Below are 26,255 nucleotides of genomic sequence, written 5' to 3'. Positions count from 1 at the left end.
TCCACTGCAGGAGGTCCGTTTCAGGGCTCGGCATGCTATTTCCACATGATGTGAATCAGTCCTTTCAGTACCTTCAGCCTCTATCCTTGGTACACTGACATCGTTTTGGTTCCATGTGGTCAGCTGATGTTCCTCACTCCTCTCTCTCTAACCCCGCCCACCTCGGGGCGCGCAGGGACAGCGAATCAAACCGATTGGTGGTGGGGGGGGAGTAGCACCACCACCACCAGCAGCAGCAGCAGGAGGAGGAGGAGGAGGAGGAGGAGATCCTCAACTTGTCTCTCCGGAGTCGGCGCTCCTCCTGGCGTGGTGCAGTCTCAGCTGTCCACCGGACCGGTATGCACGATCCGCGGGGGAGCGAGTGAGCCGCGCCGACCGTGAAAGATGCAGGCGGAGGACATGGAGGTACCTATCATTAATAACCTTAACGATAACGGCGACAGACAGAGGCCGACAGGGAAAGATGTGTTCAAGGATCAGCAGAAGGAGTCGGAGGTAAATCCGAGAGGCGCTTGCCTGCAGCCTCAAGCTCATGGCTCAGGAGGGCACTTGAAGGGGTTTGTGTGTGTGTGTGTGTGTTGTGGTTGTGTATTTGTGTGTGTTGTGTTGCTGGGGAGCTTTCAGATCAGCTGAGTGTCCTTACCATATGCATTGAGTCGCTGTCTTTGGCTCCAAAGCACGCACGCACGCATGCACGCATGCAGGCTGGAAGGCAGCGAGGTGTTATTTTGGCAACCGGCTCCTATAAATAACCCAGCAGTAATCCTACAGTGGTGCTCAACGTGGAGAATGCAGGTGGTGAAATGTGACTGCTGCTGCCACCAAACGAATCTGGATCTCTTTTTTTTTTTTTTGACGTCTTATTCCTACCGTGTGCTCCATGAATATTAGGCTACACCTGTCCTCACAGTGACATTGACATTTGGATTTTGTCCTTTAGTCGATCACCTCAAATCAAATCAGTCCCAGCTCTGACAACCTACTTGGCCTTTTTAAATGGACGTTTGCTGGTTTTAGCTTCACACAGACATTTCACATCTTTGTGAATGGATTAGTTTTGGGGTTTAATCTCTTCACTTGATGTTGATGGAAATTCTTTTGAAAACCATTATTCAAAACACACAAATACATTTAGTGACAATGCTAATCTGCAGTCTCCCTACTGAAGGTTATATCTCTGAAAGCATGCTTTTCCTTTCTTACATGGAATATTTACTTACTGTTTGGAATATGTACCAATATTTGGCTTTAATCCTCTGTTTCACCATATTTGTATTCAACTTGAATATATTTACTAATGTTGAGTTTCACCATATTTACTAATATTCATCTTTACTATAATTACTAATATTCAGGTTTAATTTTCATCTTCACTATATTTATTAATATGGGGCTTTACTATATTATTCTGCTTTACTATATTTACTAATATGTACCAGACTGATAGTATTTTGAGCTGAAACCATCAATAGACCAGCTAACTGAAATATAATTATAGGCAACAATTTAACACAGTTGTTGAAGTCACGTTTTAAACTAAAAGAGTTGCTAATTTCAGCAGGGATTTACTGCTTTTCTGTGTTTTCTAACACTGTAAATTCTTGTAACTGTTTGTCAGACAAAACAGGCGATTTAAAAACAACACTTTGTACTATTTTGGTCATTTTTAGACTATTTTCTGAAATAGTCCATAAATTAATCCAAACAAGCATCCGAGTGTTTCCTTTTTATGTGATAACAGCAGCTGAGACGGACCCACACATCCTTTCTACAAACACATTTTATGGGTTTTTAAGAGTGTTTGGTGTCACCTTCTGAAATATGGATCTGTAAGCTGTGGCTGCCTCCGCTTTTCTAAACATGCAGCCATCATGGCCCGTGTTAGGTCATATAACGGTCTCTTTCAGTGCCATGTCCATGATTCATCCTCCTCATGAAAAAAAATGACTAGAAGGTGTTGGGTTCATTCCTGGGGTTTGCTCAGCCCCAGATACATGAGAGATGTTCGTCAGTCAGTGAAAGCTGTCATTCAGGGCCAAAACTATTCAGTGTGCTTTTAAAGAGCTCACTGAATGGTTTGGTGGGAATTAGAGCATATTCATCTCACGGCCGTTGGAGTCTGGGACCGGTGGGGTTAGGGGGGGGGGGGTGCCTGAATGACACAGACGTCAAAGCCAAGTGCTGATGCTACCCGGTCTCTTCACTTGAACTGGGATCCACTGTCTGTCTGTCACTCAACCTCAAACCTGTGGTCAACCTTGGTTCTGTGACTTGTTCGTCGTTTCGTGCCGGCTGGAGCAGTCGTCTGTTGTCCGTGCGGCATATGTTGGTGGGGGTGGTCTGCCTTGACACCGTGCCCGGCGTTTGCACGTTGATATGGTGCAGAGTGTGCGAACACACTGAGGCAGTGCCAGTTTGGAACAGGGACGGCTTTCGTTATTGGCTGACAACGGGGGATGTGTGTGTGTGTGTGGTGAGATCGGATGAAGGAAAATGAAGGAGAATAAGAGCAGCAGAGGAGACGGAGTGTGTGTAGCAGGGATGTCTCGAAGCAAAGACGGAAACAAAACAAGATATCTCAGTTGGGTTTGGACAGAGGAGTCACTTCAGCTTCAGGGATTCTGGGACTGAGGGTTACTCACCAGTTCCTCCTTTGATGCATAATTCATAATCTTTTTAGTCATTTATCAAGAGGAAGTATCAAACATGACCTGCTTCCAGCTCTTAGAAAACTACTACGTCGTCACGTTTGCAGTTTCATATTGTTGTCAATTAAATTGATTTGGACTGTTTCTCACATTTTTTTTGAGGACAATATGAGTCCAGGTTAAAAGAGCGGTGTGTAAATGTCAACTTTAAGGCCCCGAAAACACATTTTCTTCATCAAGTTTTAATGCGAGCGACGGGGGTCGTACGAGAACGCACCATTTTTCTGACAAAGTTGTAGCAGTTGCTTATCTTTCTGAAGAATTTTCTTCTTGTCTTCAGTCTGAGCTCTTCTCTCTGCTCTAAAGTGACTGGCCTCATGTCGAAGCAATATTTGAATCAAAATGTAGGATATACACAGCTGTGAGGTTGTTTGGTTAATATTGCCGGGAAGTTGTCGGGTATTTTTCAATAACCTGTAACTTCAGAGACCAAAAAAAAAAAAAAAATGTTGATCATAAAAAAATGTGACCGCTGTAGTTAATACTGAGAAATACTTCCCTATTTTCGACCGGGCTGGATGAATGCAGGTGTTGGGATAGCGGCCAGCCAATAACATCCCTCAAGACTAATAGATACCGGCACATGTGAGGTTGTTGTCATCGGGAGTGTACTTGATAAAAGTTGCTCTCCAAGACGGACTGTTTATTGGCATTTATTGATCATAAGGAGTCTTAACAACTACATTTGTAATGTGTGACGCTAAAGAGAGGACAAAACATCAGAACATGTCAGTCAAATGTTATTGAAGGCCTTAACAAGAAGTAGCTTTACAGCACAGCACAGCACAGCACTGCTAGACCACCCACATCCTCCACTGTCTCAGCGCACCGACATCTCGGATGATCTTCAGAGCTCGTTGCAGGTTGTAAATGTGAAAGTGAAGGAGGCAGCACCTGCTCTCAGACCCCCGGGCTTCCTTCATCTGCACTACTATTATTAATAAGTCATTTTCTTTCGTCGTCTGCGCTCCCGAGTGGTTTTCATTTCCTGCTTTACAAGTGCAGCAGTGGCATCAAATCACCAAACTTTGGTTCGGTGTTGTAAAAAAAAAAAAAATCCCACTTGTGCTGACTTGGTTGCAGCAAATATTTTATAGGAGACAGTTACATGGTAGGAGTTATTTAACCAGGATAGCTGACTCAGAGAGCACATCCTTATTTACAGTTCTGGGCTGGTCCCCGGGGCGGTTTTTCACAGGGTTAAACACAGCTTACACTCGTAGCTTGAAGCTTGCCCGTGCTGCCTGGAGTGTTTCTGAATTCTCATTAGCATAAAATGAATCTTTAATAATCCCTGGAGATGGACATTAAGAACATTTTATAGCTGTAATGCACTGTCATTAAACAAAGCCGTCTTATTTATAGTAATGTTGTCATCATATGTACTGTGTACTTTTGGTCTTTTGGAGGGACAGTATTGAGAATGTCAGCCTCTGTATGAGCCCATCTGCTGTTCTCGCTCTAAGGTCATGCTCTAAATGTGTGTGTGTGACGTTCGTGTGTGTGTGTGTGTGTGTGTGTGTGTGTGTGTGTGTGTGTGTGTGTGTGTGGGGATCACATGCTCCTCAAAGCCCACTCAAACTTCAGCACAAACCACTTTGTCATCAAGCTAAAAACAAGGTCTTTTTTTTTTTTTTTTTTCCTTTCATAAGGAGTTGAGCTTTTGTCGTGCCGTACCCTGATCCTGCAGCCCGGCGAGAGTCTTCACAGAAACTGTGCAGTCGGTCTCGTGGGCATGTGCTAATCACAGGGTGAGGCTAAAGTCAGAGCCTAGGGAGACCCTTGCCTGGATACGGAGGCTTATCTGCGCTGAAAAGGGGGCCATGTTGACTCCTGCGTCTTCTCTGTCCTTCTTCTGGTGCTGTATCACTGCTGTTCGCTGCAGCACCGGACGACTCTGAACTCTTCAATGAAAGACCGATTGAAGCTGTATCTCTGCATTCAGAGGATCTGAGAGATGAATGTAAATGAGTCATCAGCGCTGCCTCGAAATCTAGCAGCCAATAATAACTTGAATGTACACATGATGAAATTAAAGCAAGCCTGAAGTGTGTGTGTGTGTGTGTGTGTGTGTGTGTGTGTGTGTGTGTGTGTGTGTGTGTGTGTGTGTGTGTGTGTGTGTGTGTGTGTGTGTGTGTGTGTGTGTGTGATGTGTTTGACCGCGAATGGAGTTCAGCGTAGAGGTAGGTGTTGTTGTGATATGTGCCGCAGCATGTTTATATCTGTTTGTATGTATGTGGGTGTCTGTGATTGGCCGAGTTCAGGTTCACACTATAATGTATGATAATGTCTTCTTTTCAGAGCTCCATGGAGTCTCCGAACCTGGAGTTCGAGTACGGAGACACGGACACACTCACGGCTGAGCTTTCAGGTAAGACTGAACTAACCTTGGAAGAACCCGTTGTGTTCTTGAACGTGCCCCATTTTGCATTCGCTTTCATTGTTGTCTCCTTAATGTCAGACTCACTCAGAGCAAAAACAATTATGACTGGTTGTTGTGCGTGACACAAGAGTTCAGCCGTGGAAGTCCTGCAGTAAAACTTCTGTTTCTACTTAGCATATAATGTGCTATTGGTTTGAAAACTAATTCAACAGCCGCATTCCTCCGGCTTTCTTCAGCTGTTTTATATTACAAATAAAAAACAGACAATAAGCTTGCACTCCGCTGAGGGCACAGAAGAAAATCCTTTGGTGCTGACATGTTTTCCACGCACAGAAAGCAGCATTGCTAACATCATGAGTGAGCTGAAACGGCTGAATCCTTCCAGCATCCGTGTAACCGGTAACAGGTCTTATGTGACTCGCAGCTCGGTTAATAAACGCCAAAAGATGCATAAAAAAAAATAACAGAACTCAGCAACGCTCGCAGAGGTTTATGATTGGACTTTATTTCAAGTGTGTGATTTAGATTCCTCTCCAGCATCCTTTTTATTTCTCTGATCCAGCTGATGTATTCAGAGAAACCTTAAATAACAGCACTGATTTTAAGAGTCAGAATGATTGTCCCCCTGGTCGCAGATCGTTTGCCAAAAATGTTAGTCACACTGGCCAACAAACACAAACAGACCGACAGTCAGAGCAGCTTTCTAGCGACAGCTCTTCGGGGTCGGGGAGTGACGCCTGCTCCGAGAACAGGAGGAGACGCATAACAGGGTGACGAATCATTAGACTGTGCATGAAACAGATGAGATCCACAGTGTAGGCTTCCATTGTTTTCTCCTGATTCTATTCTATTCTGTTCTGTTCTTTTCTATTCTAAGTCTTCTCAATTCTATTCTATTCTATTCTATTCTATTCTATTCTATTCTATTCTATTCTATTCTATTCTATTCTATTCTATTCCATTTTATTCCATTTTATTCTATTCTATTTATTCTATTCTATTCTATTCTATTCCATTCCATTCTATTCTATTCTATTCCATTCCATTTTATTCTATTCTATTCTATTCTATTCTATTCTATTCTATTCTATTCTATTCTATTCTATTCTATTCTATTCTATTCCATTCCATTCTATTCTATTCTATTCTATTCTATTCTATTCTATTCCATTTTATTCTATTCTATTCTATTCTATTCTATTCTATTCTATTCCATTTTATTCTATTCTATTCCAACTCGTCTCTCTACAGACAGATATTGATTAGTGGTTTAGCTTGAAGACTTAACCAACCACTTAATTGCAGATTCATTTCCTGTCAATCAGCCAGTTGATCAATCAGCTGTTTACCTCGTGTCTAATTCTATTGTGTCCTGTCCACAGAGCTCTACAGTTACACAGAGGAGCCGGAGTTCGCCCTGAACAGAGATTACTTTGAGGAGGACTTTAGGAGCCATGGTAATATATATGTGTGTGTGTGTGTGTGTGTGTGTGTGTGTGTGTGTGTGTGTGTGTGTTGTACATCCCTCTGTTTTTTCAGATCCCCTGTGGGATACCAGGTACCAGGTGTGTCACATCCCTCACAGGAAGACAGAGGTCAAACTGGTTTTGTCTGCAGTGTGTTTGATACGTAACATTGAGTCACGGGTATCCACACACACTCGGCCAAGACCCCGCTTTATTGTGCCACGTCAAACACGCACACAAGGCTACAAGCAGTAGACTGGAGATGCTGCCGGTGGTCGCTGCTGTTCATCTCGGCTCCTCCGACAGCGTGGCTGCTGCTGACTGACAGAACAGGACTGGTTCTGGTTAAGTGATTTGATAACGGCATCCCTAACTGAAATGTTGAAGGTTAATCAAACTAAATCCTTCAACACTCATGATAACACGAGTACTGAGGGAAGTTACTGGTGGAATAAATAAACAAAGTAACATTTTGACATCAACCAACTGGAAAAAAAACAAAACAGGTGTCGCTTAGTTTCCGCAGAACTACAAAGTCATACTTTTACACTGAAAACCATGTGTTCAGCTTAACAAGTTGAGTTTCTCTTAAGCTGACCGGTGTGATGCGAGGGCGAGCAGCACATCAAAGCTCTTTTGCTCTTTTAAGCTGTTCAAAGAATGGATATCTCTACAGATAGAGGCGGGGGGGCCCCCCCCTAAACCACATGATTAACGTTTGGTTACCGAGAAGAAAGCAGTTTTTCCAACATTATGGTCTGCCGGACAAGAGACCAGGGTTTAATGATGCGTTTCTTTACATGATATGCCGAATCTAAATATATATATATAAATGATCATGTTTTCAACGTGTCACATGCTTATCATTATCATTTCTTGTCATTTTTGTCTTTTTGGTTACAGCTAACTTAGCTTTTTGTCACTAATTGCGGGAATTGCAGCGTTGTGTCACGTCTAGCATGAACACAGACATCACTCCGAGAAGACTCAAAGGTCTCACTCCACTCCCTGTAGACAAAAGAGCATCTTTTCATTTGATCTAGAAACAGGAAGACCCTCTTTATCTGTCGCCCGCTCTCCAAGCTGAGGGGCGATGAATAGCAGGATTAGATGAGAGCTTCTCAGGCTGCTGTTTTACGGAGATAGAGCACAAAGCTGCCTCTTTGCGATGATTTTCCTGTTTGACTTGCGATCTCTGTGTGAGTGTTTACACAGCGCGTGAGGCCCACTTGCAGTGTGCTCATCAATGTTTTATGCCGACAGTCACTCACATAAATTACAGCGATTACCAAGAAATGTCTAATTTAAGCTCCTCGCTGTTAAAAGGGAAGTTTTCTGAGGACAGTGCCGAAATTAGAAAGCATGTTTCCTCCCCGACTTGAGCTGACACTGCAAGTCGACGTATCTTAAGTAGAAGATCAGTACTTCAGTGTTGATGTTATGATGCTTAATGTCTATCACTGTCCGCTTAATCAAATGAAGAGTCTTAAGAATAGAGGATGTAGTAGAAGTAAAGGGCCTGAATCTGCACAGAGAAGGCAAGCAGTCAGTTCCCATATTTATACACATACTATAAAACAATTGCATTTGTAACTACTTATAGTCAACCACAATATAACTAAGCTAATATACAATAACTAACTTATTGTAAGCTTATTACACGAATCTAACGAAGCGAAAACTATGATTAAGACTAAGTTAATTAGTATACTACCCAAGAGTGTGCTAACAAGTGTGAAGTGACACTAGATTGAAAATTTTTTAAAAAGCAAAGTGACCAAAATTTAAAAAAAAATGTTATGGTCAAATAGCTGCATCATAACTGATTTTTTTTCTTTTGAGAAGTGACAATTGTGAATACTAAAAGACAAAGTCTCCTACTGGGCTTGTGGTGAAAGACAGACATTTTTTTCCACTGACTTTCTCCCCACTTGTGCTCCTGTCACTGTAGCTTAATATTTTCGCTAAAACTCATCACACAGTAGGCATTCGCAGTGTCCCTATAACCGTCACTCACGGCCACAGCGGCTGCTGCGAAGTCGTTTTTCAGACTGGACTTTTTTCTCCCTCTTCGTGTTTCCTTTCACTTTTCTATAAATGAAAAATGCTTTAAAAAAATAAAAATAAAATCAAAGACAGATTAGTTACCTAAACTGTATTCTGTAAAGCTCAGAAAAAGAGACACTGATAAAATACTTCTGCGTGCATCCTTGGACACTGCGTTGTTGTGTCCTTCCCGCAGCTCGAGGCAGGAGGTGGACCGAGCTGGTGGTGGAGGAGCAGAAGACGTATGTGATGAGGCTGCTGGATGCGCTGGAGGTGACGGACAGGGACAAGAGGCTGAAGGTGGCCAGGGCCATCCTCTACCTGGCTCAGGGTGCGTAGGCTCAGTGCATTACAGCCACCAGCAGACGTTCTTCACGGCAGACATTTTGGCCCGTCATTGTAGGAAAAGCGCGAGTTTTATTATTAAGATGGTGATGCTTTATTAAAGTGTTGTAATAAGTTGTGACGGCGAGCCAGAATGCACAGAACTGAAACGATTTCAGCCGTCATATATGTTATCGTTTCCACCTGTCAAAATACAACAGTTACACATACAGCAACTTTTTGCTTTGTCTAAAATTTGCTTCTCGCAGTCATCGGTTATTAACACTGCCTCGCTATGAACAGCCCCATGTGATTAAGAGAATATGCGTATTATTTAAAAGCATTCATTCGGTCACCTGTAAATGGCAAGCAAATCGGAAACTGTCACGCGACACACCGCTCGTCTTTCCCCAGGAGTGTTCGATGAGTGCGACACGGAGGTGGATGTGCTCCACTGGTCCAGACACAACGTCTTTCTGCTCTACGACATGGGCATCTTCACGGCACTGCTGGAGTTGCTCAGCATGGAGATAGAGTGAGTGCCGCACACCCGGGTATACACGAGACATTTTTCTTGATCACTCCGATAGGGACGAACTGCCAGGTTACGTGGACAGAAAGACACAGATGGATATTGAGAGGGAGAGACTGAAACGCAGGGCTGCAGGTAACGCGCGCCATCTGTGATCCACACGTCGAACCCTCCGCTGAGGACGCAGCGTGGTAGCGGCGCCTTCAAGTCGGCTTTGTTGCCGATGGTGTCGGCCTCACTCGGGATCCAGCACTTCTTTGTTGTTACATAAGCCGCTCTGAGGCATGATGGCACAATGTAGCCTGTCACCAGGCGGCACAGCAAAGCAGTGTAAAGCAAGGCAATCGGGCAAATGCACACGCACGCACACGCACACACACACACACACACACACACACACACACACACAATGTTTGGCAGGTTATAGTCGGTCATATTTTAATATTCTTACCTGTGCTGTATGTGATTGCGTGGATGTACAGACTTGGCTTGTCTCTTTCCAATAAACCACAAAGTAATGTAAATGTCGTGTCTGCAGCAACAACCAGGCGTGCAGCAGTGCGGTGAGGAAGCCCGCCATCTCTCTTGCAGACAGCACAGAGCTCAGGTGAGTAATATAACCACATCACTCACAACCTGCCCCACTTTCTTCTCTGCTTCAAATGAGAATGGGGCTAATAAATAATGTGAAAAATATCAAAACGCTTACCGCTTTGTCATCCGGCCTCGTGCACGCTAACGCCTAATCTGCAAAATGTAATTACGCTTCGTCCATTTTTCCTCAAATTCATTTTCAGTCTGATCTCCTGCTAAATGGAATTGATTTTTGAACAAAGTAGGCTGATAGCCCACACACACACACACACACACACACACACACACACACACACACACACACACACACACACACACACACACACACACACACACACACACACACACACACACACACACACATTTATATGGTGACAGAGGTCCGTCTGTGCGCTCTGCAGATGAACACTTACAAATAATTACAAGCCAGAGAAGTGGATTTGGATTTAATTGCTGCTGCAAAATTGTAAATCATTTATAGTTATTTTGAACAGTGAGAAGCTTTGTTGAGTTGTTAATACACAAAACACCACCTCACTTAAATCGAATAATTGTGGTGCATTATCTTCGCAGAGCCCACAAATAATTTTCTCTCCTGCAAATGCTACTTGCACTTATCGTTCCTTGTTACTCATCATTTTCTCCATTATATTATTGTTTCTTTTACTTGGTGACCTTGAAGGCCCATTATACCTGTTCAGGGCAGCAGTTAAGTCCATACCACAAATAAACATAACCTCAGGCGTGTCCGTGACCTCTGTGTGTGCCTCTTCTCCTTGCAGAGTGTTACTGAGCATCATGTACCTGATGGTGGAGACCATTAGAGTTCAAACAGAAGACGACCGACCAGAGTGGAGAGCAGCCAGAGAGGCCTTTAAGAATGAACTGGGTGTGTGTGTGTGTATACGCGAGTATATTTCAGTTATTTTCATATATCTGTTTGTCCTATCCTAAAACACTGCCTTTGACCTCCTCAGGTTCACCTCTGTACAACGGCGAGCCCTTCGCTCTGCTCCTCTTCACCATGGTGACCAAGTTCTGCAGCATGAACGCGCCACACTTCCCCATGAAGAAAGTACTACTGCTGCTCTGGAAAACAATACTGGTTAGTACATCATAAACATTCAAACACACAACGCAGGTAAATCTATTCCTCTGCATTTTGGCATCTTTTTGACCAACAAATTGCACGTACGTGGGTGGAACAAAACGTTCCGAGACTGCTCTTGTTGTGCACAAACAGAGTGCAGCACCGCGAAGTGCACTCTGACTTGCACTCGTATAGCAGGGGAAGCTATAACCTTCGTGAGTAAGTATGCCAAGTTATCGCTTAATCAACATCAGCTACCCGAGTTGCACATATTTTTGTAGGCACATCAGATCGGGTGGGTTTTCGTTGACATGCTGCGGGGTTGTGAACCATGAATTCCTCCCTCAGGTTCAGACTGTCAACAGTGAATTTTACTGTGACATTCAAATATTCGGGTTCTCCGCTCCACAGCACGTTGAAAACACACCAGTTTATTACCCACGATCAATAACCAAAACTATCGCTCCTCACCACCTCAACGTAACTTACTCAGGGACGTTATAGTCTCCACCTGCTCTGTGCACGTCACGGCGCTGCACTCTGTTTGTGCACAACAAAAACCGTCTCTGAACTCTCTGATCGCTCCTCACATTTTAGGATGTGACAACCGTCCGCAGCCATTAGTGTCCATTGATTTGCTATGAAAATGATTTATACAGCTGCTTGTGATGGGTAATATTTGATAAACTTTTCACTGCATTGCAATCATCTAGCCGCGAAACACTTTGAACATCCTCACAGAACAATTTACAGGCGCCACATTCACCTTCACTCTTATCTTCTTGAGCCTGTGAATCACTGCGTCTGCTGTGTCTGCGCTCATCTTCCAGTTTACTCTGGGTGGGTTCGAGGAGCTCCAGGACATGAAGGTTCGAGGCCGGGAGCGTCTCAACCTGCCGCCGCTGCCGGAGGACAGCATCAAGGTGGTCAGGGCCATGAGAGCGGCCTCGCCTCCGGCCTCCGCCATGGAGCTCATCGAGCAGCAGCAGCAGCAGAAGAGAGGCCGCCGCAGCCGCAGGGTACAAACCTCGACCTTACACACACACACACACACACACACACACACACACACACACACACACACACACACACACACACACACACACACACACACACACACACACACACACACACACACACACACACTGTACTTCTCTTCTGACACACATGCACACATTAAAGCTATTTTGACGAAGCTTCTGTTCAATGTGACTGTGTAAATGCATCAGTCAAATATGACCAAAAACTACATGCAGAAAATGTCAGTAGTATTAGAACCTACATCCAGTTGTTTATCTAACACAGTCACACACCATGTTTGGTGTCCAAACTCTACAGTGAATATCACTGACATGCAGTTATGAACACAAACTAATCTTGTAATTGTTTTCCTTTTTAGCTTTGAACAGTTTCATCTGCTTCTAGTCAAGTGACCCTTTTGAACTCCTCCTGTAACTCACCCTCTAACTCTTTGCTGGGTCAGATTTTCCAAAAGTGCTTTAGTGCCAACATCATCAGTTCCCTGTTGTAAGTCAGTGACCACAGATGATCTTGGTGCTCGGACAGCTTTGGGACTCCCAGCTTCTTTTTCTTTTAGTTTCTAAGTGTAGCTTTGACTGGACAGGCTCTCTCTCTCTCTCTCTCTCTCTCTCTAACTGCCCTCTGGTTTTCTTATTGCCCGTCTTCCTTGTGTCCCCACAGAGTGCCTTTGTTGATAGCTTGGAAGGAGACAGTCCCTTTCTCAAGAAGCAGGTCTTTACCCACAAGTTCCCTCCTTTTTCCTCCTGCATTTCCTCTCTGCATTGAGCTGGACTTATTTGCACTCCTCTCCCACATCCCCGCACCCCCTCACCCCCCCCCCCCCAAACGATCTCTCTCTTCTTTCTTTCCTTTCTCCTTCTTCCTATCCTCCTTTTCTCCTCCTCGTGTCCTCATCCTCCCGTCGTTTGACCTCATCCAGTCCTGTTGGGATGCACCAGGCTCACGTAGCATGTCAGACATAAGGGTGCATCCAGACACTCTCTACTCGGCCAAGTAGTTTTGGTGCAGCCATGCATTCTGCCTCAATTCCAGTACATCATTTTATTCCCAGCGCCTGCATGCATGCATATTTTTTGTTTTCCTGTTTTTATTTCACATTTTTTCCTTTAAACAATCTTTCTGCATTCCCATTTCCTCCATTTCTAGTGACATTTTTCTATTTTTGACCCTCCTTATGTCCCTCGTTTCTTCCCCTCCTCTTCCATCTTGTCCTCCCTCCTTTCCTCCTCCTATATCCTCCTGCTGCTCCTCGTCATCCATGTCCTCCCACTTTCCTTTCCGCCGTCCTGTCTGTGCTTATTCCACTGTTTTGCAACTCCTTCCTCACTGTCCCATCATCTCCCTACTCTGTGTCTTCCTCTTCTTTCTTCTTCTCTTCCTCTGTCTTCTCCTACTCCACTGTGGCCTGCCCAGTAGGGGGCGGCGGGGTTTGAGGGACAGGGCTGACTTGCTGGCTGTTATCATTGGCGCTGGAGCGGGCACTGTCCCACAAAGACAGTTCACGTCAGACATCAACAGTAGGAGCATCTCCCTTGTAGTTTTCATCACATTGCTACCAAGTTTGGCCTCAAAAGCTCACCTCGCTCTGTAGACTCTGGACTAGGGGTCAATGTCTTTTAAAATGCATTCATTGAGGAGGTGAATTGAGATCAGCATTGATGTATGCGCAGTATTTGGGTTTCAGTTGACCTCTCTCTTAATTGGATGTCATTGGAAGTAGTTGCCCCCTAACCCTGATAGAAAAAAAAAAACACAAGCTTTACCTCCCACATAGCAGAGAATGGCTTTTCCATAGAGAATGGCTCACGACACAGTTTCACCAACCCCCTTTCCTCCCTCCCACCATACACTCACTACACTCCTCACTAAGTCCAGCATTAGTTCTACCACCGGTGCACCATACATCGACTGCAGTAGCTCAACTAAATGCCAGAACGCTGACTCATGCCTGATGCTTGCACTATTGCCACAGTCATTCATTAGAGAATTTGTTTGAACAGAGATATTGTACGAGTGTGTGTGAAATGAAATGGGATTGTTTGTAGATAAGAGCTAAATATAGTTTTATTGGGCCTTTAGCTTGCTGTTGATGTTTTTTTTTTTGCCCGTTTCTTCTGAAGTGCAGATGTGTGGTAAGTTGAATCAGACATATTGCTTGTGATTGCTGTGGAAGTTGTCTTTTTCCTCCCACTTTGAGAAAATGTCACATTCGTTTGAGCTGCCCTTTCTGGATTTTTGGAAATTCCACAGTTTTAAACAGGACAGAGGTATTTGCAGATTATAAGATGGTTTGGGAAAATGTGTTTGTTGTTGTTTGTTTGTCAAGAGTTGGATGAGAAGAGTCATACCACTCTCATTCTGCAGAATAACAATTAGCTGCAAGCAGCTCGGCTTAACATAAAGTCAGAAAGAACATTAAAACAAGCTTGAGTCAGTGCAAAGGTTTCAAAAATATCCTCCTACCAGCACTTCTAAAAAATAATATGTTAATTAGTGAGCTTTGGGGGTGATCTCAAGATGATATAAAGCTACATAAAACATAAAACTCTAGCTTGGAGATATTTAGCTTAGTTTAGCATAAAGACTTTAAACATGGTGAAACAACAAGCCTGGGTCTGTGCAAAGCTTAAAAAGACAACTATTGAGACATTTTTTTTCCTCATACTGTCCAGAGTTGTCCTTTCACATGTGTACCACACAGGAGACTGACCCTATCAGGCTTGTTCTCACCTATTGGAAACACTTTGGTTTCGGTGAGTGGTGTCACCAAGGTAGAGCATGAAGAAGGACATGATGCGGAAATCTTCGTGTTTTGTTGTGTTTGTAAAGCCCTTCTTCCTTAGGCCTCGTCTCAGTTCTGCGTGGGTGTGTGCAGGTAATTTACGCCTTCATCGTTCTCAGTGGAACGTGAAGGTTGTTGACATGTAATCACCACACCAGATTGACCTTCACCTCCACTTAGTCATGGGTCTAATCGGCCATTGTGTTCAAAGGCAGCTGTGTGGGTGTGCGAGGCCTTTGATGGACAGAAAAGAGAGTGGTATCGATCTTCTCGTCTTATTTCATTCCAAAAAGCAATTAGATATATTTGCTGAAAACCATTCCTCTAAAAAAAAAAAAAATGTAAAAATGAGACCGATGTTTTTCTTCTAAGGGGTCCTTTTGCACCTCGCTGTTTTTAAAAAAATTATTTTTAGGCAGTACACAGTCGGTTTGAAATGTGGCCAATATGTGGTGTGTCAGAAAAACCTCTGTCAGCAGCTTTCTGTAATGCTTTGTCTGCAACAAACTCACCTGGGCTTTCCCCAAAGATTGTTCACACTGAGGTTGCATTGTTAGAAATTCAATACTCTTATCTATCCTGCTCAGACCCGCATATGACATAAGCACACATTTACAATGTAAATGCCATATTCAGTGTGTATTTTTTCTGTTTACATTTGCCATCAAAACACATTAGTGTTACCTGTTTGGGAAAGTTAAAATCCTACCTGGGTCACTTCTGGTCTCTCTGCTGTCCGGATGTACCCAGCTGTAACTGTTTGTCATGATGCAGTCAGTACAGATGGAACATATTAAATGTAAGACTTTACAAAATATAGACATAAACACCAGTTTATTGGCCTGTACTCCACATTTAATGTATATTCTTCTTTAACTTTGACGTCTTCAAATTAAAGGACATAAAAATGTGACTGTAAAGACGCTTTCCTTTTTGGTTTCTCCTGAGAAAGGTTTTTAGTTTGCTTAAAATAACTTTATTCAAGTATTTACACTGGGATATTTAAAAATAACACACCATATATAATCTATCATATTTACTGTGTTCTGTATCAGCTTGTTCCAGCTTCTTATAAACATGTTTGTAGCTGAGTTTTAATGGCTGCACCAAATCTTCATCAAATGGAAATGTTTTAGGTGTGCATAATTTTCTTTACACGTTTCCCAAGAATTCAAACCATCTTATCTGATATGTTTAAAAAATAATAATAATAATAATTTTTGGATCTTTTTATGTGAATTAAAAAAAAAAAAAAAAAAGGTGGTTTGAGGAATGTTTGGCTGCACTGCATGACTTTGCTTGTTAAGGAGTAAAAACTTATAATAGACACAATCAGGTTAATTGTATGCAGTGGATGTGGGTCATGTCTCTTTTTTTCATTTTTTTACCACTGCCGGGCTGATTGCTCCATGGTTTACACAGCAGGTACTGTCACTGTTGGGATGAGCAGTCCATCCTACACAGCTGACCCTGTGCTCTCCCTCTCTCCCAGCCCCTGGTCAAGCAGGACAGCCTGGACACGTACAACGAGCGGGACCCCTTCAAGAACGACGACGCCCGTGACGAGGAGGAGGACCCCGAGGACACGGACAGCGGCATCGAGGGGGAGGTGGACCCGCTGGACCGCGATGTCATCATCCAGCCGCCACCGCCGCCTCCGCCTCTGAGGCCCCCAACAGAGAGGGTCAACTTCCCCAAAGGACTTCCCTGGGCCCCTAAAGTCAGGTTAATTCCTCCATATTTTTTTTTGGTTTCTTAGAAAGTTTTTAACATCAAGAAAGAGTCCTAATTAATCTTAAAATAGTGGCACGAGTCTTTCGGAGCAGTTTGGAACAGTTAACAATTAAAGCCTGCAATTATAAACCTGCACCCAAAGTGCTCTCTATGCCTTACTTGGGATAAATGACACTACATACAATCCATACAAAAGTGTCAGAAAGATGTTAATACAGATCCTGTACACTAAATGACGTTAAAACGGCAGAATTGAGACTTTATTATTATTATTAAAAAAATAAATAAATAAAATGTATGCTAAAAATGATCCCTGCCATACGTATTATTAGTTTAAAGGCACTTAGCTTTTATACCACAGAATAAAACCTCCAAGCGATGCTTGGCTTGCTGCCATTTTTGACCACTAGAGTAGAGAAAACCTCAGGCAGAGCATTAGCACCATTTGGCTGACAGCTGGTGTTTGTTTCCCACCCTGATTCTGTGCCACCATTTGATAAGTTAAAACTAGATTTAAAAAAAAAAAAAAAGATATATTTTACAGTTTTCTGTCTTCACTATCATCTAGCAATATGGTCTCCATCTGTGTCTCTTCAGGGTGCTTCTGCTGCTTCAGGGACATGAATAATGCATCTCAGAGAGGACACAAACACGTTATCTCACTGCATCTATCATTCATCGTCGTAGGAAAGCTTATATTCAGTCGCTGCTTTAGTGAACCTGATCATTGAGTGTGCTCATTATTTTGTCGTCAGAGGGCTGCAACATGGAGGGCTGATTAAATGCTGATCAGTGGGAGGTTCTGAACCCGTCGCACAGAGAGCAGCAGCGTAGTGTGACTGATGAGATTTTGAGAAAGCTAATGCCGTATGCTGTGCTGTTGTTCAGTGTTTGTGTGGGCGTGCGCGCATTTGAGAAAAACTGCTGTTTGGCTGCTTGTTCGGATATAGCTGGTGTTCTTAAATAAATCTCAAATCTGACCGCAGTCTTTCTGTGGACTTACAGGGAGAAAGACATCGAGCACTTCCTAGAGACCAGCCGAAACAAGTTCATCGGTTTTACTCTGGGAAAGTAGGTGTTTCATCAGAGACATTAAAATATCCTTTTATATATATTTGTTTTACTTTCTTCTATATATCTGCTACAACTGTTTATTGTTTTTATAGTGACACAGAGACCCTGGTGGGCTTACCCAGACCCATCCACGAGAGTGTCAAGACTCTGAAACAGGTGAGTGTGGAAACCACTGACTATTTATTTTGGACTCTTTTCTAAATGCCCTTCTCCTTTTTCTTCTTTTCCTCCTTTGCTTTGGCTCTTTATGGCCAGAGTGTCTCCTGATCAATACTCCCACACTGTTGAATCCCCTTGATATTGGCATCCCACTTAAAAATCCATACGTCCTGTTTGAACAGACTGAGGAGCGCAGTTAACACAACAATACCCCTCAAGGTGTCACTTAGCAGTGCTAATTAACACTTATTCTCACACCTTTTATATGCATTAATGTTATATTCTTCTCTTCTCTTCTCCAGCACAAATATGTGTCCATTGCTGAAGTCCAGATCAAAAGGGAGGACGAGCTGCAACAGTGCCCGCTGACTCTGGTCAGAATATTTAACATAAATCGTATAATTTCCTGAATCTTGTCAATATCATATGACTGCCTTTTTCACGTTTCAAACTAAAATAAAGAGTTAGCTGCATCTCCAGTGGCTTAGTTTACACTATATTACACTGTGTGTGTGTGTGTGTGTGTGTGTGTTGTGTCGATAGGGTGAGGAAGACGTGGAGGAGACACCAACAGAGATGCTATACCTGGGAATGCTTCCCAGCCTCTCACAGTATGTGGTGAGTAGCTCATAATTAACTTCTTACTGGCATTGATTCTCTTTCTTTGATGAAACTATTTTATTAAATCTTCCATTATCGCACGATTTCTAATTTTGTAGACAAGACTTTGTAGAGGAGCAACACGTCAGATTCTTTGCCATGAAATGTTGTTTTTATCCAGAAAACAATGTAAACAGTCAGAATCTGGATTCACATTAAACTTTGTGAAAAGTTTCAAAATATGTTATTTTTAAGATATTTATGTGACCATAAAGCCAGTATTGTAAATAATGAAGGGATGATTGTGCGTAGCTTGATAAAAAGATGAAATGGACTTTCATTATTGGACTCTCTGAAGAGTGGGAATCATTTCAGATCTCTAAAACTTGTCTGGGCTAGTCAGTTATTGAAATCTGTTTTGGCGTAATATTCCTCCGTTGCTGTTTACGGTTTCAGATTGCCCTCCTGAAGCTGCTGCTGGCTGCAGCTCCAACCTCCAAAGCCAAAACGGACTCCATTAACATCCTGGCTGACGTGCTGCCCGAGGAGATGCCGTAAGTACCGTGGAAAGACTGCTTCAGTTCAGTCCCATCTTCAACAAAAGATATACTTTTACAGCTCATTTTTGAGCATTAATACGTTATAAGAAGAAAAGCAGTAGCACACTTTACTGCAAATTTTCACATAACTCCTGCAAAATTCTATTTAGACATAATGAGCTTTAATTTATGTATGATTTATTTTTGTCTAATTGCATTGCAAGAAAAGTCCTCTTTTCATATCCATTTCATCGGCTGATGGAGCACTGTGGAAAATACACTTCTTGTGGGTTGTTTTTAGTTGTTAGGGTGGCTCGGTTTTAAACTAACAGTGTTTTTTTCAACTGAGGTAACACTCGTCTAACAACTGCATTCCTCCCGGCTCAAGACAAAAAAACATTAGATTTCATTTTTTTACAGACAGTCCCCTCTCCAGACAATAGTTATTCCAGTTATACATCACATTACAATGGTTGCTTGAAACAATCTGATTCATACTTCTCAGTTGTTGATTTTAGTGAATGGGATGATTCAAATTTTAAATGGCTACCAGATCCAAAAAAAACCTGTGAGAGAAAGCTGTAAGCCACAAACAGCTGTTTCCTCTCACCTCCCCCTCTGTGATTTTTGTGAGGGCTCTGATTATAAATGTATTCTTTGATTTTGAAGCAGCAGCCTTGTGCTGCTGTTATTTAGCTTTTCTGTTGCTGCTCTTCCGTTGAGTCGGTGAATTTTACGTTATGAAACAAACTGTTGGTATCTGCAGTCGGAAGTAGCACGTTTAGAAACCTTTTGACTCGCTGACACTCAGCCGGTGAAACGAAGAAAGAAAAAAAAAAACACCGACTCAAAATAAGAACAAATACAACGCTGCCTGACATTTTCATGACCGAAGTCCGTATTTCTTTCAGCTTGGCTTGAAATTTTCACTCATTCTTTAATCGTTCCATTTTGAGCTAGATAAACCTCAGACGCATCATCAACAGACTTATCAGAATATCTGCTTCTTTTCAAGGCAGAACAGTTTGTTCATTAATAGTCATGTCTTTTTTTATTTTCGAGAGATAAAGCTGTTTTGTTATTATTATAGACCTGAAGGTCTCACAGTGTGTGTGTGTGTGTGTGTGTGTGTGTGTGTGTGTGTGTGTGTGTGTGTGTGTGTGTGTGTGTGTGTGTGTGTGTGTGTGTGTGTGTGTGTGTGTGTGTGTGTGTGTGTGTGTGTGTGTGTGTGTGTGTGTGTGTGTGTGTGTGTGTGTGTGTGTGTGTGTGTGTGTGTGTGTGTGTGTGTGTGTGTGTGTGTGTGTGTGTCCTCCAGTATCACAGTCCTTCAGAGCATGAAGCTGGGGATCGACGTGAACCGCCACAAGGAAATCATCGTCAAGGCCATCTCCGCTCTGCTGCTGCTGCTCCTCAAGCACTTCAAACTCAACCACATCTATCAGGTTACAAATAAACACACACACACACACACACACACACACACACACACACACACACACACACACACACACACACACACACACACACACACACACACACACACACACACACACACACACACACACACACACACACACACAGTGCCATTGTGCCCTCCTACAAGCACCTCACATTACCATCTCTCCCTCCTCTTACCTTCTTTCTCTCCATCTTGCCTCCCTGCAGCACACACACACACATACACTAACAGCCGTGCACCTCCCCCATGCTACCTCCACCTAATTAACCGGTCAAGCGTCCCATTACTTTCCTCCGTTCACCCTCCTCTCTCTCCTCCACCTTCGGACCCCCATCCCCCCTCCTCACACCTCACAACCTCCTGAATCAGCCCGAGAGACTCGCAGTTCAGTTCATCTCCGTGAAAACAGATTCATCTAAAATCTACTCTCTTGTAAAGAGGATTCGTCCCCAATTGAAGTGATTACTATCTTGTTTTACTTCCTCTATCGGGTTCCTCTTTGGTTCAGTGGGGTGATGGGGACAGGGATGCAAATATTTTCTGTTGCTAGGAAGGGACATTCCCTAACTATTGTAACCTGCTGCTCTGTAGAGTCATAATGGTGGCGCCCTCTGCTGGCACAAAATGAGACTACATGCAGACACGATAGTAGAAGACAGATTAGAGCTGCAGTGGGACTTCAAATCGTTTCATCTTGCAAATTATTTGAAAACCACACAAACTCTGTATTATAACAACAGACTTTCAGGATAAATTAGTTAGATTGCATTCAGAAATGAAGCTAAAATTGACCCAATTTTAAACAACTGCACTCATTTAAAAGGCTGAAATGGTAACTCCTGATAGATTCAGCAACAAAATTGCGCTTGTTTTTAATCTTGGTAAAGTTTTTTGAATAATGTGAAGGATTTGTAAAGCTGCCGAATGACAATAAAAAAAAAATCCCTGGCCTCTTGACCACACGCAAGAAACCCATCAGTGATACAGGATTACCGGCTACAGGATTAGTTTTCTCTCTTCTATTCTTTCCGCACATTTGGCTTCCCCCTCATCAACAGCATAATTTAACAGAAATCGACTTTACTTTCTACAAAAAATGCACATGAAGTAAGAAAACTAAGGAACAGACGTGTAAAACTTTATTTCTTTATGAGAGCAGATGTAAAAGTTCAGTCGACGACGAGTCATTTCTCTTTTCCAAACTGCCAAACTCTCTTTAACTATTCCTCGCCGCCGCCTCCTCTTTTCCTGCAGTTTGAGATTGTCTCCCAGCACCTGGTGTTTGCCAACTGTATCCCACTCATCCTCAAGTTCTTCAACCAGAACATCATGTCCTACATTAGTGCCAAAAACAGGTTGGATTCTTTTCTCTTACACGACACCCTCACTGACAACACGCGTGGTTTTGTTTAGCCATCAAACGAAATGCAGACTTCAATTAAAAACAGCTGAGCAAACCTCGCTATTTTTAACCACCAATGATAGTTTAAAAAAAAAAAAAAAAAAAAACATTACAAATGATGTCAAAAGAAAGCAAAACAGCACAGTGCAGTAGCAGGTTTCTGAGCATCACACAAGCATCTATTTGGAAAAGATTAGACATTGCATCACAAATGAGGTAACCGGAGTCCTTCTCTCCAAGTGAAAGGTTCAGGCCAGTGTTTGTCCTCCAGTATGTGCGCACTGTCCTACTGGACTGTCTGTAATATGACAACATTTGTACAACTTTAGTCTTGTCAGAACCTTTGCAGCCCAAGATGATGTTCAAAATGTGTTCTTGCGTTGTAGTATATGTGTGCTGGACTTCCCTCACTGCGTGGTCCATGAGATGCCTGAGCTGACGGCCGAGAGCCTGGTGAGTCACAACGCTGTCAGATTGATGCTGTCTCGATTAACCCTCACGGGATGAAGATCGTCCTGGAATGTAGCACCCGCCCTCCTCCTCCTCCTCCTCCTCCTCCTCCCTCTGTGTCATCATGACCTCGGTGTGCCTGTGTGTGTTTTCAGGAAGCAGGAGACAACAACCAGTTCTGTTGGAGGAACCTGTTTTCTTGCATCAATCTGCTGAGGATCCTGAACAAGCTGACCAAGTGGAAACACTCCAGGACCATGGTGCGTAACTGTACTTCTGCAAAGGAACCTGCTATTGAATTCAACGTCTTTATCTTGAAAGTAATGTGAGATCTGCCTCAAAAATCCGCAGATTTTCGTGCATTTGTGTTTAAAAGCTGCCTCTGGGAGCCAACACCACACTCAGGATATTTTTTCTGATCATTTTCATTCCCTTTTCAGATGCTGGTCGTTTTCAAGTCTGCCCCGATCCTAAAGAGAGCTCTGAAGGTGAAGCAGGCCATGATGCAGCTCTACGTTCTCAAACTGCTCAAGATCCAGACCAAGTACCTGGGCCGCCAGTGGAGGAAGAGCAACATGAAGACCATGTCGGCCATCTACCAGAAAGTCCGCCACAGGCTCAACGATGACTGGGCCTACGGGAATGGTAACGCTCTGATGAACCACATCCATGAAGTATCCAAACTCTTTACTTTGAGCTGGTGAAGAACCTATTTACAAATGCATCAGTTTAAATTGTTCCACTAAAGACGTGAGCTGATTAAATATTCACAGCAGCATCTTTAATGCTGTATTTTTTTTTAACCACCTCCCACCCCCCCAACAGAATTTGTACCAATTCATATAAATATAGTCATAGTAGAGAGAGTCCAGAGTTTAAACAATGACAAATATATTAACTAAAAGGAAAGAGGGGGAATTGTAAGCACGATATGCTGTAAATAATTAAATGCACAATACCAATTTTATTTATTATTTCAGCCTTAATTCATTGTTTATGGTAGTCCTTGTTTTTCAAATGCTGGGACGCAATCAACAGGCCGTTTTGAGTGGAGTTACAGATGTGTGTGGGGAAAAAATATATATATATATTTTGAATTTTTTTTTTTTTAAGCTGCGCTTTAATTTTGAAGGACATACATGATGCAGCAGCCGCTTGTTGCCAACTCCTCTAAACAATGGAACCGCTTCGGTGTTGCGTCGGAGAAAGACGAAAGAAACTGACAAAAGAGGGGAGATGCCCCGTCTTAAATTCACAGCATACATTTGCATAAACCCCCTTGACCCTCACTATCATTATCCTCATTCACGTTTTAAGATGTTTAAAACTATATCCAGCTCTGCAAAAGAGCTGAAAACACGACATTTAAGGATTCTGATTACTACACGTACGTGGGTGGTGTTCATGTGACTGGTTGTATGGTTTCTGTGTGTTCATACGTGAAATACAAATACTCCCAGCAGCCACCGGCGAACTATCTGGATTGTGTTGCCATAGCAACATGGAGAGGTGGGGACTTTTCAGGGTCACCATTCCTCACTGAGAGACCAAAGTGATCTGTCCCCATGAGTGTCAGAGAGAGAGAGAGAGAGAGAGAGAGAGATGGATGGATAGAAGGAGAAAGAGGGAGGAGATGCAGAGAAAATATAGATGAACAGAGCAGAAAAAAAAAAAAAAAAAACCCCGACGAGCCATCACTCAGAAGACGCATTTGTGTGAACATTCAAGACAAAAGAAAGTGCCCTTGATTTCACAGTCCCCCCCCCCCCCCCCCCCATCTGCTCTTCATCTCAGATATCGACGCACGGCCCTGGGACTTCCAGGCGGAGGAGTGCGCCCTGCGGGAGAGCATCGAGAAGTTCAACAGCCGCCGCTACGACAAGAGCAAGAACGGGGACTTCACGCCCGTGGACAACTGCCTGCAGAGCGTGCTGGGTCAGCGCGTGGAGCTGCCCGAGGACTTCCACTACAGCTACGAGATGTGGCTGGAGAGAGAGGTCTTCTCGCAGCCGATCCAATGGGAGGGGCTGCTGCAGAATCCATAGCGCACGGGTGAGTGGAGAGGTGACACGCGAGCTCGTCGGGGTTTGGTTTTTAGGGCGCGTTGGCGCCGCGGCAGCGGGTGTCCCGGCGAATGCGGACGGCGGGAGTGAAGGAGCTGGAGGCCTGTCCGGCCCACGCAGCGCTCGGCGGGAGACGCGGAAACGAGCCGGAAGACAAACCAGGACGGTGAAGTGGAGCAAAGTTGACGAGCTCGTTTGACATTGGAGGCCACGCACGCACACCCGATGCTAACATGTACCTATGACTACTGTGAACACCCACGACAGGCAAGAACAGAAGTAGCAGCCCATAAGAAACGTGGTGTCGCTGCAGCAGGAGGCTGTTCTGGCCAGTTCTACTGCCCCCCCCCCACCACCCCATCCCACCCACCCCCAATGTCACACAGCAAAAGTGTCAGTTTATACAGCGTCCTTTTTTAACATGTCAATGCTTTTCTGACTCTTTATTTGTATCAGTGTGTCGTAAACATTTTATTATAAATGATTTTTTTTTTTGAAAAGAGGATGTAAATTGATGATTTCTAATCTTTGTTTTTATTTTAAGACCAAGCCTTGGTACTGGGGGGTTGTTGATTGTCGGTGATGGATTTTCTTATGGATTTTCTAGAAAAACAAAAGACAAACAGGGTCATGATAGTCCAAATGTAGAATATTATTTTTGGCGCCATGAGAGCAAATACAAAAAAACAAAAAAAACAACAACAAAAAAAGACTGAAACATACCAGCTGTAAGTGTGTGGGGTTTGTTTGTGGATGTTAAAAGTCAAAATCTAAAAATGGGGAAATCTGGTGAGTCTAAAACAGTAAGACTTGTCTGGAAGAAAGTGTGTCCTTCATTTATTTATTTTTGTAGTTGAAAATTTCCCATGGTCGAAATTCTTGCCGTTCCAAATATCTTCAAATCCAAAAGTTAAACCAGTGTCACTGCTGTCCTGCCAGGATTTGTTCATATTCATGTTGAAGCTGCTCTCGAGATCCAGATGATCCCATAGAAAAGTTTAGGGATGCTGCTGTGTGCTGAGGTGGAGCTGCTACCCTTACAGAAAAAAATATTTTACTGATTGATGCGCCACAAAGAGGAAAAAAGCATTAAAAAAAAAAAAAAAAAAAAAAAACTAACTGGAGAAGCAACACAAAGATGAGATTTTATGTCTGATCTGAAGTGTTGTCAAAAGACTTGTAGGATGAAGTCTAACTTGGCACACCTCCGATTAAAAACCCACAAACGGGCGCATTCTTGAGCATTCCCACGGAGCCGCCTGATGTTAATCGAACCTCAGCGATCATCAGAACAGCAGGAATTCTGCCAGAAGCTGAACTCTCTGCTTAAAAGCCTGACACTCTCCCCATCTGCCCGGCAACAGCACAGCACACAAACCGCTGAGCACACCGCTGGTGGTGGTGGCGGTGGCCTTGGCGAGCGTTTTGCCACCCTTGCTTGAGAGAACAACAACAAAAAAAAACAACAATGGTGCTGTTTTTTTTTTTTCTAGTTTGTCTTCTTTGTAACTTATTCATCCGTCACCTGCGACTACCTAAGCGTGAGTCGGGAGCTCTGAAGTGGTTCCTGGAAATGTCTGAGCACACAAAAAAAAAGCACAGAGGACACACAGCATGGTCGGGCTTTTTTTTTTCTTTTTTCTTTTTTTTGGTGTAATTCTTGCTCACGGTTCAGATTGTTATCTATTCTCTTCAAGCGGTCAAGAGCCAAAATGTGTCAACTGTGTATAGACTGATCATTTTGACACTCGGCCTTGTGCTTCTCTGTAGAAACGTGCATGACCACTGTTGTGTTCTGTGTCCACATTT

At 43.3% G+C, this 26,255-nt stretch overlaps 1 protein-coding gene across 3 annotated transcripts; it reads left to right on the top strand.

Annotated features, from left to right (window-relative positions):
- The first annotated feature begins 239 nt into the window (after window positions 1-239).
- strip2 (striatin interacting protein 2) lies at window positions 240-25,561 on the top strand. Of its 3 annotated transcripts, none has more exons than XM_069700202.1 (22): window positions 240-495; window positions 5,010-5,079; window positions 6,474-6,548; window positions 8,800-8,934; window positions 9,342-9,462; window positions 9,998-10,066; window positions 10,836-10,942; window positions 11,031-11,158; window positions 11,974-12,162; window positions 12,845-12,895; window positions 16,459-16,691; window positions 17,706-17,771; window positions 17,867-17,930; window positions 18,236-18,307; window positions 18,477-18,551; window positions 18,990-19,087; window positions 20,388-20,514; window positions 21,786-21,886; window positions 22,320-22,386; window positions 22,539-22,643; window positions 22,824-23,028; window positions 24,178-25,561. In XM_069700202.1, exons 1-22 carry the CDS (start codon window positions 385-387, stop codon window positions 24,426-24,428), a joined length of 2,520 nt encoding a protein of 839 aa, XP_069556303.1. In that variant the 5' UTR covers window positions 240-384; the 3' UTR covers window positions 24,429-25,561. The 3 variants fall into 3 exon arrangements, with proteins under 3 accessions (XP_069556303.1, XP_069556304.1, XP_069556305.1); XM_069700203.1 differs by having other exon boundaries at window positions 241-405; XM_069700204.1 differs by lacking the exon at window positions 12,845-12,895 and having other exon boundaries at window positions 241-405.
- The last annotated feature ends 694 nt before the right edge of the window (window positions 25,562-26,255 follow it).

Source organism: Brachyistius frenatus, unplaced genomic scaffold (assembly GCF_029030835.1).
Source record: "Brachyistius frenatus isolate BFR_SWC_R1_liver_20210118 unplaced genomic scaffold, ASM2903083v1 Contig_33, whole genome shotgun sequence".
NCBI classification, from domain to species: domain Eukaryota; kingdom Metazoa; phylum Chordata; class Actinopteri; family Embiotocidae; genus Brachyistius; species Brachyistius frenatus.
The sequence above is the reverse complement of the archived record's forward strand: the minus strand, read 5'-3'. Positions and strand labels throughout refer to the sequence as shown.

Excerpts from the sequence above, each read along its gene's own strand:
- strip2 (XM_069700202.1), top strand. The coding sequence starts at position 385 with ATGCAGGCGGAGGACATGGAGGTACCTATCATTAATAACCTTAACGAT. Across the intron at positions 18,552-18,989 it reads CCAGCCTCTCACAGTATGTG|ATTGCCCTCCTGAAGCTGCT; the intron begins GTGAGTAGCTCA and ends TTACGGTTTCAG. Across the intron at positions 23,029-24,177 it reads TGACTGGGCCTACGGGAATG|ATATCGACGCACGGCCCTGG; the intron begins GTAACGCTCTGA and ends TCTTCATCTCAG.